This window comes from Hyla sarda, chromosome 6, assembly GCF_029499605.1.
Source record: "Hyla sarda isolate aHylSar1 chromosome 6, aHylSar1.hap1, whole genome shotgun sequence".
Lineage (NCBI taxonomy): Eukaryota > Metazoa > Chordata > Amphibia > Anura > Hylidae > Hyla > Hyla sarda.
Genome location: NC_079194.1, coordinates 98,255,013 through 98,269,438, shown reverse-complemented (window position 1 = coordinate 98,269,438; position 14,426 = coordinate 98,255,013). Strand labels below are relative to the sequence as shown.

General features: G+C 39.8%; 1 protein-coding gene across 11 annotated transcripts in view; it reads left to right on the top strand.

Moving 5' to 3' along the window:
- Window positions 1-14,426, top strand: part of CADPS (calcium dependent secretion activator) — a 560,269-nt gene that overhangs the window by 312,200 nt on the left and 233,643 nt on the right. For all 11 annotated transcript variants that reach the window (XM_056524520.1, XM_056524514.1, XM_056524517.1 and 8 more), the window contains exons 10-11: window positions 12,628-12,736; window positions 12,983-13,195. In XM_056524520.1, coding sequence (XP_056380495.1) covers window positions 12,628-12,736; window positions 12,983-13,195 — 322 coding nt within the window. The remainder of the gene's footprint in view (window positions 1-12,627; window positions 12,737-12,982; window positions 13,196-14,426) is intronic.

Below are 14,426 nucleotides of genomic sequence, written 5' to 3'. Positions count from 1 at the left end.
TCCTGCCGACACAATATCATCAGGGGCCTTTCATATGACAGACTCACCCCAAAGCCACTCGTCTCTGCTGCTCGCGCATTTCAAGCCTAAATGTGTTTGTTTGATATTTGTTATTTTGGGGGTGGAGAGGCGGCATTGAAGCACCTGAGTTCTGACCATGATTCTCGACCGGGCAGCTGTCTACTACAATGTAATATATGTATATGCCTAAAGTAGGAACGTGTGTCTGAAGGCGACCCCTCGTATTCTCCTATCTCTCCCGCTTGTATCTCTGGGCCATAGAGTCCAATTCACTCGTCAGATCTAGAAAGAAAGGTCAGAATGAATTGTAACAGCGGATGTTTTCACAGCTTTGCTTCAGATACAGGCTTGACAGTGTGTCAGGTATAGCAGGGCTGAGTTTGTCAGTGGATATCTTAATTGAGAATGCACCATGTTACATACCTCGAAGTACTATTACTATTACCTCGAAGCACTGTGCCCACTCTGTCACCATCTGGAGCGTGGATCTGATGCACAGCTGTACTCCTACTACACCTTCTGGGATCAGACAAAAATCCTATCCCCACAGTTAACCCCTTCAGTGTGGCAATCAATTCAATACCAATCACAGCACTTGTAAAGTTTGCTTTACTAACAATCTTGCATATGCTTCTGGTCCTAAGATACACTGGTCAACATTTAAATAGCCCAAATCTGGAAAATACAGTAAATGGGTATTCCAGAACTTACCCCCTATCCACACTGTCTGATTGGGGAAAGTCAGGCCCTCATTATGGAGATCACATGGGGTCCTGATTTTCCCTTCTGCGTGATGCATTGTCTTTGGGAACACCAAAGATACCCGAATACAGCGCTCTGGTATCTTTGACGCTTCCATAGACAGTGCATGGAGCGTGTTCCCCCCATCGTTCTTTTCACAGGTCGGACCTAGGGTTGCGCCTTTCTTACAAAAAATGACCGGCCTTTTTAATTTGCATAATTAATTATATATGCGTGACATCACAGGATACACACATGCGGGGGAAATTTTGCCCTATAACTTTTTTATTTTATTTTATACAGGCTTCTATAAGGGCTCATTTTTTGCACCTTGGTGTGTAGTTTTTAGCATTACCATTTTTGTTTCGATGGGACTTTTTGGTTGCTTTTTTTAAGTTAAATTCAAGAGTTGCAGTTAGTTACTATCTACAAATCCCAGCATGCCCTGATACAGCCTGTGGCTCCGCAGCGGCAGCAAATGAAACTACAACTCCCAGCATTTTAGACTATATAGTAGTATATAGTATGGCTGTCCGGGCATGCTGGGAGTTGTAGTTTTGCAACAGCTGGAGGTGCTCTCGTTGGGAAACACTGGTATAGGTTATGGTGCAACATTCCGGGAGTAGGAGGATTGATTGCATAAATACCGGCCATTGCATTGCCTGTACTTTTAATATAAAAACTCCAACAGCATGGCCAAAATACCGGCTGTGCCAGTAAAATACCGGTCAGGTTGTAACCCTAGTCGGAACCCCTGCAATCAGACACTTATCCCCTATCCTGTGGATATGGTATACAGTTTTAAATGCTAGAATACCCCATTAGGTATTTGAAGTAACCATGATCCAAACAGAAATATTTATGTCTGGACACATAGCTGTTGGCTGAATGACCGATATAGAACATTCACGGTTAAAGGGATTATCCACCATAAGGTGATTTTAGTACTTACCTGCCAGACAGTAATAGACATGCTTAGGAAGGATCTGCGCTTGTCTTGGGGCTAAATGGCCATGTTGTGAGATTACCAAAACACTGTGGATATCTTTTTGTGAACTGGTATTTCCTGTTTGACTTTTCTTTTTTTTTTACTACAAATCCCACAATTCCGACACATCAGCCACCCCACCCATTGAAACATAAATGAGCGGCATCCATTCGAAAGACCTGTGGTTTTCAATCAGGGTGCCTGCAGCTGTTGCATTAGTTGCAGATTGATCCCTCCACCCATTGAAGCAGACAGGCTCCCACATCAGCTGACTAGTGAGTCAGGTCTCGGCCACATTGCAAGCTGGGAAACATCCGAGACAACAGTCATTTTGTATGCTGTTAAAAATAAATAGTGAGGTAAAAATCACATAAGAATTGTGAGAAAACCGTCACACACAGGTACAGACACTAACTTTACAGCCCCTGTAGCATAGTCAAATAAAAAAAAAATCCTGGAATACCCCTTTAACTTTAAGCTGATGACTGATTCATTTTAGGCAAAACACTCCCCACATTATACTCATCGTATACAGGGAGCAGAGTTATCTGGAGATGTTTGTGTGCCCACAGGTGTCATGCAAGATGAAAGTCTACGTAGAGGAACTCAGGCTCTCTCCATATTAGGTCTGAATCCTGAACATTTAAATGGAAAATTTGGAAAAGAAAAAGAAAGTTTATTTCTAATCTTTGTCTAAGAGTATAAGATACCGTACAAATACGTCCACAACAACGGCCATGAATACTGTACAAGCTATTAGGCTTACATTGTCTGCATTTGTCATTTTGGCCAGCAGATGGCAGAAGAAACTCACAAGTGAATCTATAATCATTTAAACTTTCTGAAAAACTGCATCTTTTACATTTTAGCCTGTTAAATGTAGTCTATTCCATATCTATCTATCTATCTATCTATCTATCTACCTACCTATCTAATATCATATCTATATATCTTTGTAATATTTTAAACAACTACAAAGACGTAATCTCAGATGGCAGGAGGTGCTCAACCCAAAATGCGGTTGTGCATTATGCTGGGGGAGCAGATCCTGCACTTGTGGTCCGTTGCTATGGGCAATCCCCAGCATAAAATGCATATAGTGGGGGATGCCTGCAAACTACCACAAGTACCACAATGGCATCCTATGCCAGATCAAGGTGTGGTTGTGTAACATATAGAATAATACAAAAATGTGAAAAATACTAAAATAGTAAAATTCAGACAAAAATTTTAAAATTGAGACATTAGCCTTATATGAAGGAATAGGAAAATTATCATCCATACTGCCGGCACTGCCGGTGCCTCTGTTAACCCACTCTGGTCTCCACCATGATCCTCTTCCTGGTTGCCGGTGGTCGGCGAGTCATACTGCACTCAGCCAATCACCGGCCACAGCGAAGTCCCAACTCGGCCAGCGATAGGCTGAGCGGCAGTGTGACGTTTTCGGCCCCGCAGCAGGAGCCGGTGTAGTGAAGAATTGTTTTTCTTGAAGCGTTCTCACACTGCCGCTCAGCCTATCGCCGACTGAGTCAGGACTTCGCTGGGGTCGGTGATTGGCTGAGTGCAGTGTGACTAGCCGACCACCGGCAACCAGGAAGAGGATCGCGGCGGAGACCGGACCGGGGGAGCGGAGGAAGGTATGTACATGTTTATTTTTTTACTGCTGGCAGTATGGACGATAATTTTCCTATTCGGGAGTTCTCCTTTAAGCATGCATGAGACAGGCATAAGGCTATCCTTCATATACAATAGGGGCAGGGACTATTGATAGGATTCAGATTATTGGGAAGACTAGATGGGCCAAATGGTTCTTATCTGCCGACACATTCTGTTTCTAGAAACTTAGACTTACAACCACTTTAATACTTCTTGAATACATTCCTAGCAGTGTTATACAGGGCTTTAGGGCTCTTAGGCAGCGTTATGCACATGTTTTGAGGATTATTCCATTGCCGGTTCACCTAGAACCAATATTTTCTATAAGTTTCACAAGCCCAGTTAACAAAACTTTTGCAAAGCTTAATCAACTCTAGTGCTTACCCATTTTTGAGCCCTCTTTCCTAGTGTTAACTATTGGCTAATAATTCACCAATTGATCTCAGAATGGTTCACTCTTTCTCAAATGGTGTATAGGTAGTAGTTGTACTTGGGCCCTGGTGCCTAAGGGGGCTCCAAGACCTTTATATCACAAAGGAAGATACCATTATCACAAATGGCACATGGGAAATAGGGGGCCTATTACTGAATTGCATTGAGGCCCAGTAGCTGCAGGTTATAGCTTCATTGCGTTTATGTGTGCCTCAGTTTTAAGCATAAAATAAGGAGCTATACGAAAACAGTCTGTTTATATCACTATTACAAACGAGTAGCATGCTAGGCAAACCCCTAACTCTTCGTGTATTCTCCTACATAAAACTCACTTTAGTAATCCTTTCTGAACACTAGAGGGCGCTCTGTACTTAATGGACACAATTTGCGCAGCTCGGATGAGTATACTTTACATATCATGTTCCAATAATATGTCCCGGCATGCTGCCATTAATTATCAGTCGCTGGTCTTGTCCTGTATTCCAGAATCCATTATGTCTAACGTAATATCCTTCATCCCTCTCCAGATCCGAATTTGCATTTCACTTCCCAAAAACTCCTAAGACACATTGGCACATAAGTATTTTAAACAAATGTCCAAATGTAAAGGTTTATTCCAGGGGTCAAAAAAATGTCCAAGCAAATAAAATGATGTAAGGATTGCGGGATGTGACACAACCTTAACAAAGTCATTTGAAATAATTTGACAGTAAATTTCCCTGTAAGTTCTTAGCCTGCAGCTCGGAGAATCCTTTGCTTTCTAACAGTCTCCTTCCAGATTTTTAAAATGCTAAATTCAAGCTGGGTTTTGATGGAGCCTGGCTGCTTCCTTGAGGCCATTGTAGAGCCTGACACAGACCCCTGCAGCCAACGGGGCCGCCGTCATCTCCCTGACATTGAATGTAACGTGTCAGGAAAATGGTAACGCACAGGAGTGAAAGCTGCCATTTACAGCACTGATGACAACCAAGACAGGGATCAGTCGGCTTTGGCTTCCTATGACTGGCACCTACTAGTCAAACTGGCATTGTTTGTGACAAGGTGTCACTCCTGAGTTTGCCTCATGTGAATGATGAGTCTTCAAAGCGCCTTATATTTATATGTGCATATTACTTGTAATAATGTAAAATGTTACTTTTCTACCAAACTTCCACATATATCAATAATTCATGTAACAAACCAGATTTTTAGAATGGTGTTAATGGAACAATAGCATGGGATAGCATCCTTTAGAAGCTGCTGTTCATACTTGCAAGAGACGTAAAGTCACAGAGAGAACTGAAGAAGAAGAATAAGGGGGAGGTCTGCGGTCTGGTCAGTCTGATGGGAGGAGGACTGATCATCAGATTGTAAGATGAAGGCAAAGAAGAAGTCAAGAGAGGCCACATAATAAAAAGGTTAATGATTGAAAAATTAGATACATAAATAGATAATAAAAAAGAAAGAATAGATAGATATGAAACAAATTGATAGGTAATAGATCTGAAATAGGTTTGAGATATAAATATAAAGATAGATAAACAGATAGATGTAAAATACACTGCTCAAAAAGAAAAAAAGGGAACACTAAGATAAAACATCCTAGATCTGAATGAAGGAACTAATCATATAAAATATTTTCGACTTTACATAGTTAAATGTGCTGACAACAAAATCACACAAAAATTAAATTTATCAACCCATGGAGGTCTGGATATGGAGTCACACTCAAAATCAAAGTGGAAAACCACACAACAGGCTGATCCAACTTTAAGTAATGTCCTTAAAACAAGTCAAAATGAGGCTCAGTAGTGTGTGTGGCCTGCATGTGCCCGTATGACCTCCCTACAATGCCTGGGCATGCTCCTGATGAGGTGGTCTCCTGAGGGATGTCCTCCCAGACCTGGACTAAAGCATCCGCCAACTCCTGGACAGTCTGTGGTGCAACGTGGCATTGGTGGATGGAGCAAGACATGATGTCCCAGATGTGCTCAGTCAGATTCAGGTCTGGGGGACGGGCGGGCCAGTCCATAGCATCAATGCCTTCCTCTTGCAGGAACTGCTTGCAGGAATCTTTGTGTTCTCTGGCAAATGCCGCACATCCAGCACGGTGTTGGGCTGTAAGCACAACACCCACCTGTGGACTTCGGGCCCTCATACCAGCCTCATGGAGTCTGTTTCTGACCTTTTGAGTGGACACATGTACATTTGTGGCCTGCTGGAGGTCATTTTGCAGGGCTCTGGCAGTTCACCTCCTGATCCTCCTTGCACAAAGGTAGAGGTAGTGGCCCTGCTGCTGGGTTGTTGCCCTCCTACGGCCTCATCCACGTCTCCTGATGTACTGACCTGTCTCCTGATAGCGCCTCCATGCTCTGGACACTATGCTGACAGACACAGCAAACCTTCTTACCACAGCTCGCATTGATGTGCCATCCTGGATGAGCTGCACTACCTGAGCCCCTTGTGTGGGTTGTAGACTCCGTCTCATGCTACCACTAGAGTGAAAGCACCGCCAGCATTCAAAAGGGACCAAAACATCAGCCAGGAAGCATAGGAACTGAGAAGTGGTCTGTGGTCACCACCTGTAGAACCACTCTTTTATTGGGGGTGTCATGCTAATTACCTATAATTTCCACCTGTTGTCTGTTTCACAATCAGTGTTGCTTCCTGAGTGGACAGTGTGATTTCACAGAAGTGTCGTTGACTTGTGTTACATTATGTTGTTTAAGTGTTCCCTTTATTTTTTTTGAGCAGTGTGAATAGAGTAAAATAGATAAATAGATAGGCAGATATGAAATAGATAGATTTGAGAAAGAATAGATATGAAATAAATTGATAGATAATAGTTCTAAAATAGGTGTGGTATATAGATAAATAGATAAACAGCTAAATATAAAAAATATATAGATTATTAAATAGAAGGAAAAAAGAGAAAAAATAGATGTAAATAGATATTAAATAGATTAATAGTTAGCATCTGAAATATGATTTATATGATTGATAGATGAATAGACGGATAAATATGATATAGATAGATATGAGAAAGAAAGAATAGATATGAAATAGATTGATAGATAATATGATAGATAACTGAAATATGTATGATATAAAGATAGATAGATAGATAGATAAATAGTTCTGAATTAAATATATAGATAGTTATAGATAGATGACAGATATACAGAAAGGATTGAAGAATATACTTTATACAAAGATTACCAGGTAGTATGATTAAGGTTGTGTCCACTTGTATCTGTATCTCTCAGATTGAAATAAAATAACAAGTTTTTTTTTTTGTTTTGTTTTTTATAACTGTTTATTTATAGATTTTTAACAATTTTCCAGGAAAAGGAAAATAAAACAAGACACATCAGGAATATGTGTATACAAAAAAGAAATAATAATAATAATTTTCTACAGTAAAACACAAGAGAGCAGTTATTACATGTGGCCATAATTATAATGAATAACAAGGTTTTAACCCATCAAGCCACGCTGGACCTTTTCTCTTACAGTATTTTACTGTTGTAAAGTGATAGTTTATTCATAAAATTGTGTTTTTTAATGACAACACCACCTGAAAATAGCCTGCAGAAATGTCACCATTGAAAACACTGATTTTTAAAGAGTTCCTGTCATCAAACCATATTTTCTAAACTAACTCAGATTATATTCACTAACTACTCCTAACACCCCTCTTGCCCTAAAATAAATTTTGCTCACATTGTATGAGCTCCCAGCAGGAGAAAGTGGGCGTTCCCCAGCAGGGACGACGTCACTGAAGCCTGCGAGAGCTGTGCCTTGCCATGCCTTGCACGCACTTCCTATATATATATATATATATATATATATATATATATATATATATATATATACATATATATATACATATATATATATATATATATATATATATATATATATCTTTGTGCTAGCAGTGTGCTGCTGTATTCTTCTGCTTGTAGATAGATAGATGGATAGATGGATGAATAGATAGATATGATATTAGATAGATAGATACAGTAGATAGATAGATAGATAGATACAGTAGATAGATAGATAGATATAAATTGAAAGGAGAGCAGCACCCAAACAAAACAGGAATTGGTGCATGCAGAGTCCAGACCCGGGTCAGGGATCCATATATAAACAGAAATTGGAAATATCTGCACACTGAATGATAAAATCCCAAAAAAGTTTTATTCCATCACAGTGAGGGTGTCCAGAACAACGTTTCAACCAGCTCATTGGTCTTTTTCAAGCTCAGTATATAATGTGCACATAACACAATTTATAAGCGTACTCATCAAGTACCTGGATAAGTGTCAATAAATTCATGAGATCAAATACAATGTGTAAAAAAACAATACATTGAAAACAATCATATATATCAATATCAAATAGTGAAAATATGCAAATAAATACAAAATCAATTCCAAAATGTACATAAGTGCTATACAGTGCAAACCCATACCTTAATAGGTGTCTGATTATATAAATCAGACACCTGTGTGCAGATTAAAAACGAAGCAGTTGCTAGGGGAAGCTCACTCACCCGGACGAAATCTGGCTTGTAAACAATGAAAATGCACATGCACGGCGTGTCTATCCGCCTTTCATAGCACGAGACTAGATGCAACTTCCTGTCGCTGTTTATGGACGTAATCAAAGCGCGTCCATTAGACAACTTCTTGTCGCTGTCCATGGACGTAATCAGAGTGCGTCCGTTAGCATGGCAACGCGTCACCAGACATCAGCGCATGTGCAACGGACACTAAACTCCGAGACAAAGTCCCAACAGGAGGTATCCGTCGCGCAGGCGCAGAGATCCTGGTACGTCACACAAATGAACAGATAGAGATCACTAATGAGAGTAATGCATCCTCAATAATGAGACAAAATTAAATCACAAAATGAAAAAAAAAATGAAAAAAAATATATGAAAAAAATAAAAAAATAAAAAATATAAGATAAAAAATATAATAAATATAATGAAATTTTTTTAAATAAATAGATGTATAATATATAGTATATAAAAAATGAAATAAATAAATAAATAAAGAGTATTTTGCAGTCCAAGGGTGTCATGAAACCGCTCAGAGGGGTGATACCACAGCCTGGCAAAACCTGGGTTGGATGTTGGCGTACGTCCATCAGCACACTTCTGTGACAGATGGCACACACCATTGGGTCCATGTCCCATCTCACAAAATTTCTTGGCTAATGATAAGGACATGTCCCCATTTGCACCTCCCAGTGGACCCTCCAGTCACATTATGCCCAGGTACCCACACACTCAAGGCCCTATTGCACTGGGCCAAAATTAGTTTTCCCATCTATGGACCAGTAGGGACTGAGTAATAAGACAAACATATGAAAAACATAATAATAAAAAATATAAAAAAGAATTAATGAAAAAATAAGTAAAGAAATAAAAAGAAAAGAGCAGTATGTGGATGGGAGGATGTTCTCTACTCATCGGACTTTTTCAAGAATTTAAGAAAAATTTATTTTTTTGCATGTAATAAATTGTGTAGTCTGATTCTGTTATGGAGTAGTCTGTGATCGCACTATAAGCAGGGGCAGCAGTATACACATATGACAGTGTCATTTGGGAGAGCCTCAATTACATTTATTTTCATTATTATTTTATTTTTTATTTTTATTTTTTTATTTCTTTATTTATTTTTTTCATTAATTCTTTTTATATTTATTATATATTTTTTCATATGTTTGTCTTATTACTCAGTCCCTACTGGTCCTTATGGGTGAATAAAGTGCACGTTAGTTTTTCACCTTACTTGGAGTGCTGTGAATCCTCTCTTGTATTAGATAGATAGATAGATAGATAGATAGATACTGTAGATAAGGATCAAGAGGGAGAGATAGATATAAAATGAATATGATATATTAATATATAATACATATAGTATATATTGAGACATATATAGTAGATATTAGATACAATAGATACCGTGGATAGATAAATAAAAGGAAAAAAAAAAGGATTTTTATATGAAGCTAAAGACAGTACAGTACATGCTTCCCATATACAGAAATAAGATATAAGCCATCTAAGTGTTAAAATCAATCACTAATAGCTTTTGTTGCAAAAATGTGTTGCTTTGGTTGCATAAATAAAGAAAATATGTTTTTGCAAGGCAAAATATCCCCCGATTTGTATTACACATAAGTAGCTTGTCACCTGTTTGTGTTAGGGAGCAAGCACCTTGAAAAAAGCTTGAACATGCAGCCAGGAGGGGATATTTTAGTAGATAAGTTCAGAGTTAATAAATGCAAAATTACAAGAATTTGTTTGAGAAGAAAAATAAACTGTATTTGACTATTTAAAATTTATTCATTTTTAAACCGCTACTCATGACAGCAGAAAACTTGTATCACATGGGGCCTCAATGGGGAATTCCAGCACCTAAAAACCTATTCCCTGTACAAAGACTCATTGTTGATGGATGTACTGGAGATATCCCACTATAGCGCTCGGGTAATTCCAGCGCTCCCATAGACAATTAATGGAGAACATGCCAACCCACCACTCCATTTAACAGAGGCAGCCGGGTCACCATTCTCTTGTCCCCCTATGTTGTGTATACGGAATACATTTTTAGAGGCTGGAAGGTTGTCCACCTTCCACCCATGTAACAGAAAGTACAGGGTGGGTCATTTATATGGATACACCTTAATAAAATGGGAATGGTTGGTGATATTAACTTTCTGTTTGTGGCACATTAGTATATGTGAGGGGGGGAAACTCTTCAAGATGGGTGGTGACCATGGCGGCCATTTTGAAGTTGGCCATTTTGAACCCAACTTTAGTTTTTTCAATAGGAAGAGGGTCATGTGACACATTGGGAATTTCACAAGAAAAACAATGATGTGCTTGGTTTTAATGTAACTTTATTCTTTCATGAGTTATTTACAAGTTTCTGACCACTTATAAAATGTGTTCAATGTGCTGCCCATTGTGTTGGATTGTCAATGCAACCCTCTTCTCCCACTGTTCACACACTGATAGCAACACCACAGGAGAAATGCCAGCACAGGCTTCCAGTATCCGTAGTTTCAGGTGCTGCACATCTCGTATCTTCACAGCATAGACAATTGACTTCAGAAGACCCCAAAGATAAAAGTCTAAGGGGGTCAGATCGGGAGACCTTGGGGGCCATTCAACTGGCCCAAGATGACCAATCCACTTTCCAGGAAACTGTTCATCTAGGAATGCTCGGACCTGACACCCATAATGTGGTGGTGCACCATCTTGCTGGAAAAACTCAGGGAACAAGCCAGCTTCAGTGCATAAAGAGGGAAACACATCATCATGTAGCAATTTCACATATCCAGTGGCCTTGAGGTTTCCATTGATGAAGAATGGCTCCACTATCTTTGTACCCCATATATCACACCATACCATACATTTTTGTGTTCCAACAGTCTTGGAGGGATCTATCCAATGTGAGTTAGCGTCAGACCAATAGCGGTGGTTTTATTTGTTAACTTCACCATTCACATAAAAGTTTGCCTCATCACTGAACAAAATCTTGTCTGCAGCACCTGAAACTACGGATACTGGAAGCCTGTGCTAGCATTTCTCCTGCTGTGTTGCTATCAGTGTGTGAAGAGGGGGAGAAGAGGGTTGCATTGACAATCCAACACAATGGGCAGCACATTGAACACATTTTATAAGTGGTCAGAAACTTGAGAATAACTCATGAAAGAATTAAGTTACGTTAAAACCAAGCACATCATTGTTTTTCTTGTGAAATTCCCAATAAGTTTGTTGTGTCACATGACCCTCTTCCTATTGAAAAAACAAAAGTTGGATTCAAAATGGCCAACTTCAAAATGGCCGCCATGGTCACCACCCATCTTGAAAAGTTTCCCCTCTCACATATACTAATGTGCCACAAACAAGAAGTTAATATCACCAACCATTCCCATTTTTATTAAGGTGTATTCATATAAATGGCCCACCCTGTATATATCCCAAAGCATGTACTCACATATAAGTGAGCATTGCAGCTAGAATCCAAATGATACCAGCTTAATATTGGCTGCATTGTTAACTCTTTTAGGTCTCATTCGAGACATTGATCTGCTTTTTTTTCTAAATTATCTATCACTTGTCAAGTCTATACTATAATTAGTTCTTCTTAGATCTCTCTACTACCCTTAAAGGTGTCTTGTCACCCTGGACACTTATTCCCTATACACAGGATAATAGATAAGTGTATAATTGCAGGGGGTCTGACCACTAGGACTTCCTACATTTTCAAGAATGGGACTCCCCAAGCTCCTGTTCGAATGGAGCCTCAGTGCACCTACTCAACCGTCACTCAATACATTGTTGGAAAAAGTGCTCGTGATAGCTGAACACTGTACTCCCATAGTTATTAAATGGAGCAGCAATCAAGTAGGTGCACTGTCAGTCTACTTAGATGGGAGCTTTGGGAGTCCTGTTCTCAAGATTGCAGGGGTCCCAAATGCCAGACACCCAACAGTCAGACCCTTATTCTGTGGATAGTGCCACCGCAGGGAAATTAAAGCATTGCATGGTAAACATCTAAATGAATGGGATGTCTGTTTAATGCATTTGCAGTACAGGTTGTCCAGTCATGGACATGGTCTTTGAAGTTGCTTTGTACTATTTCAAGGGCGCTCCAAATGAGAACCCCTTCTAGTAATCCTCTAGGGTTCTGTACACTCTCCAAGTCAGTTCTAACCCTGCAAGGGTGAAGCATATTCTAATACTTACATATTGTTACTAATGTAAAGCTATGATGTTTGGCTTCCAGGTCAGCCAATACACATTTGCCATGTGCAGTTACCGAGAGAAAAAAGCAGAACCACAGGAGCTCCTTCAACTGGATGGATACACAGTAGACTACACAGATCCACAGCCAGGTAAGTATGTAAATGTCTTCCTGATTCATCAAACTGGATGATATATGTGTGCTTCTTGAACCCTATATAATGACCATGATGCTGTTTGAACACCAGAGGATCCATTATAGAGTTCTGTTCCATTAGATGTAATCCTTGCTCTATGGGGCCAAGTATTAACTGGCTTAGCAGTAACATTGTGCGTGAATCTTGTTCCCTTTGGGTCCTCAACATGTTGTACCTAGACGATATGTAATGTTTTAATAGGCCTAGAGGGCGGACGATCATTCTTCAATGCAGTCAAAGAAGGTGATACCGTGATCTTTGCAAGCGACGATGAACAAGACAGAATTTTGTGGGTCCAAGCAATGTACAGAGCAACTGGCCAATCACACAAACCTGTGCCACCAACTCAGGTTCAGAAACTTAATGCTAAGGGAGGAAACGTACCGCAACTTGATGCGCCAATATCACAGTTCTGTAAGTATATGTACAGGCGTGGTGTTCATTAACCAATACAGCTATATATGCATTAATATCTCATGTCTGATTTCTCCTAGAATCCAAGATAACAGAATTTCTCAAGAGATCAGTGATGCATTGCTCTATTTCATATAACCCTAGTTAACCCAAAACTAAAATAGTTCAAATAATTCTCTGAAATGTAGCAGAATTCAAGGTTCTTTGCTTTTTTGTAGTCAGTGGGAGTAGTAGTATATTATTTTGTTTATGGCTCTTCTACTGGCTTAGAAAACACTTAACAAAGAATATGGGTGTTTCTATAGAAAATAACAAAATCAGCTTCCCATTAGGGCATAGTATTTGTTTCCCCTGTCTATTTTTCATTGACCCTTCCGCTAGTTCCTTTCCACCTTGTTTGCTAACAATGCAGTGGGTTCTGAACAGGTTCTTGCCACCTTGGGTATGGCTAGAAAAGAGAACGAGTACAGCGCTCCATGGTGTAATAAAAGAGAGACCTGTATGGTAATGATGCACGCTAGGAAAGAGGCTCAACTGATGGTGTTGTGTAGCCACATACACAAAAATGGTGAGCACATGTAGTAATGGTGTCCGCAGCCAGCCGGCTGAAAGAAAGGTAATGCGGAGGGCGGCTTCAACAGGAGTGCCGGCTTTCAAATGGCTCAGGGGACAGGAAAACTAATGGTAAGTAAAAGCAAATGTGGTTTATTCTCCCAACATGCAACACGCTTCACTGCCACAGCAGCTTCATCAGGCATAACAAGAGACATATGGGAGGTGACCTCCCATATGTCTCTTGTTATGCCTGATGAAGCTGCTGTGGCAGTGAAACGTATTGCATGTTGGGAGAATAAACCACATTTGCTTTTACTTACCATATGTTTTCTTGTACCCTGCGCCATCGGAAAGCCGGCACTCCTGTTGAAGCCGCCCTCCGCATTACCTTGGGTATGGGACCAACCAGGACTTGTAGCCTTGGGTATGGGACCAACCAGTACTTGGCCTCCTTTTTTCAAGGGCCTCATAGTAGCCACATTACCTGTGTAGGAGTCATATAGCTATGAACATAGAGATGAGCAAGTTTCAAAAGCTATAGCAAGAAATTGAAAACCTGTGATGTACAAATGTGTTCTAGTTCACATCCACTTAAAATAACAGTAAATAGGGGAAGAGGAATAGATAAGCTTGGAGTAAAAAGATGAAACTAGTGAGAAGACAGCAGAGTAGGTTG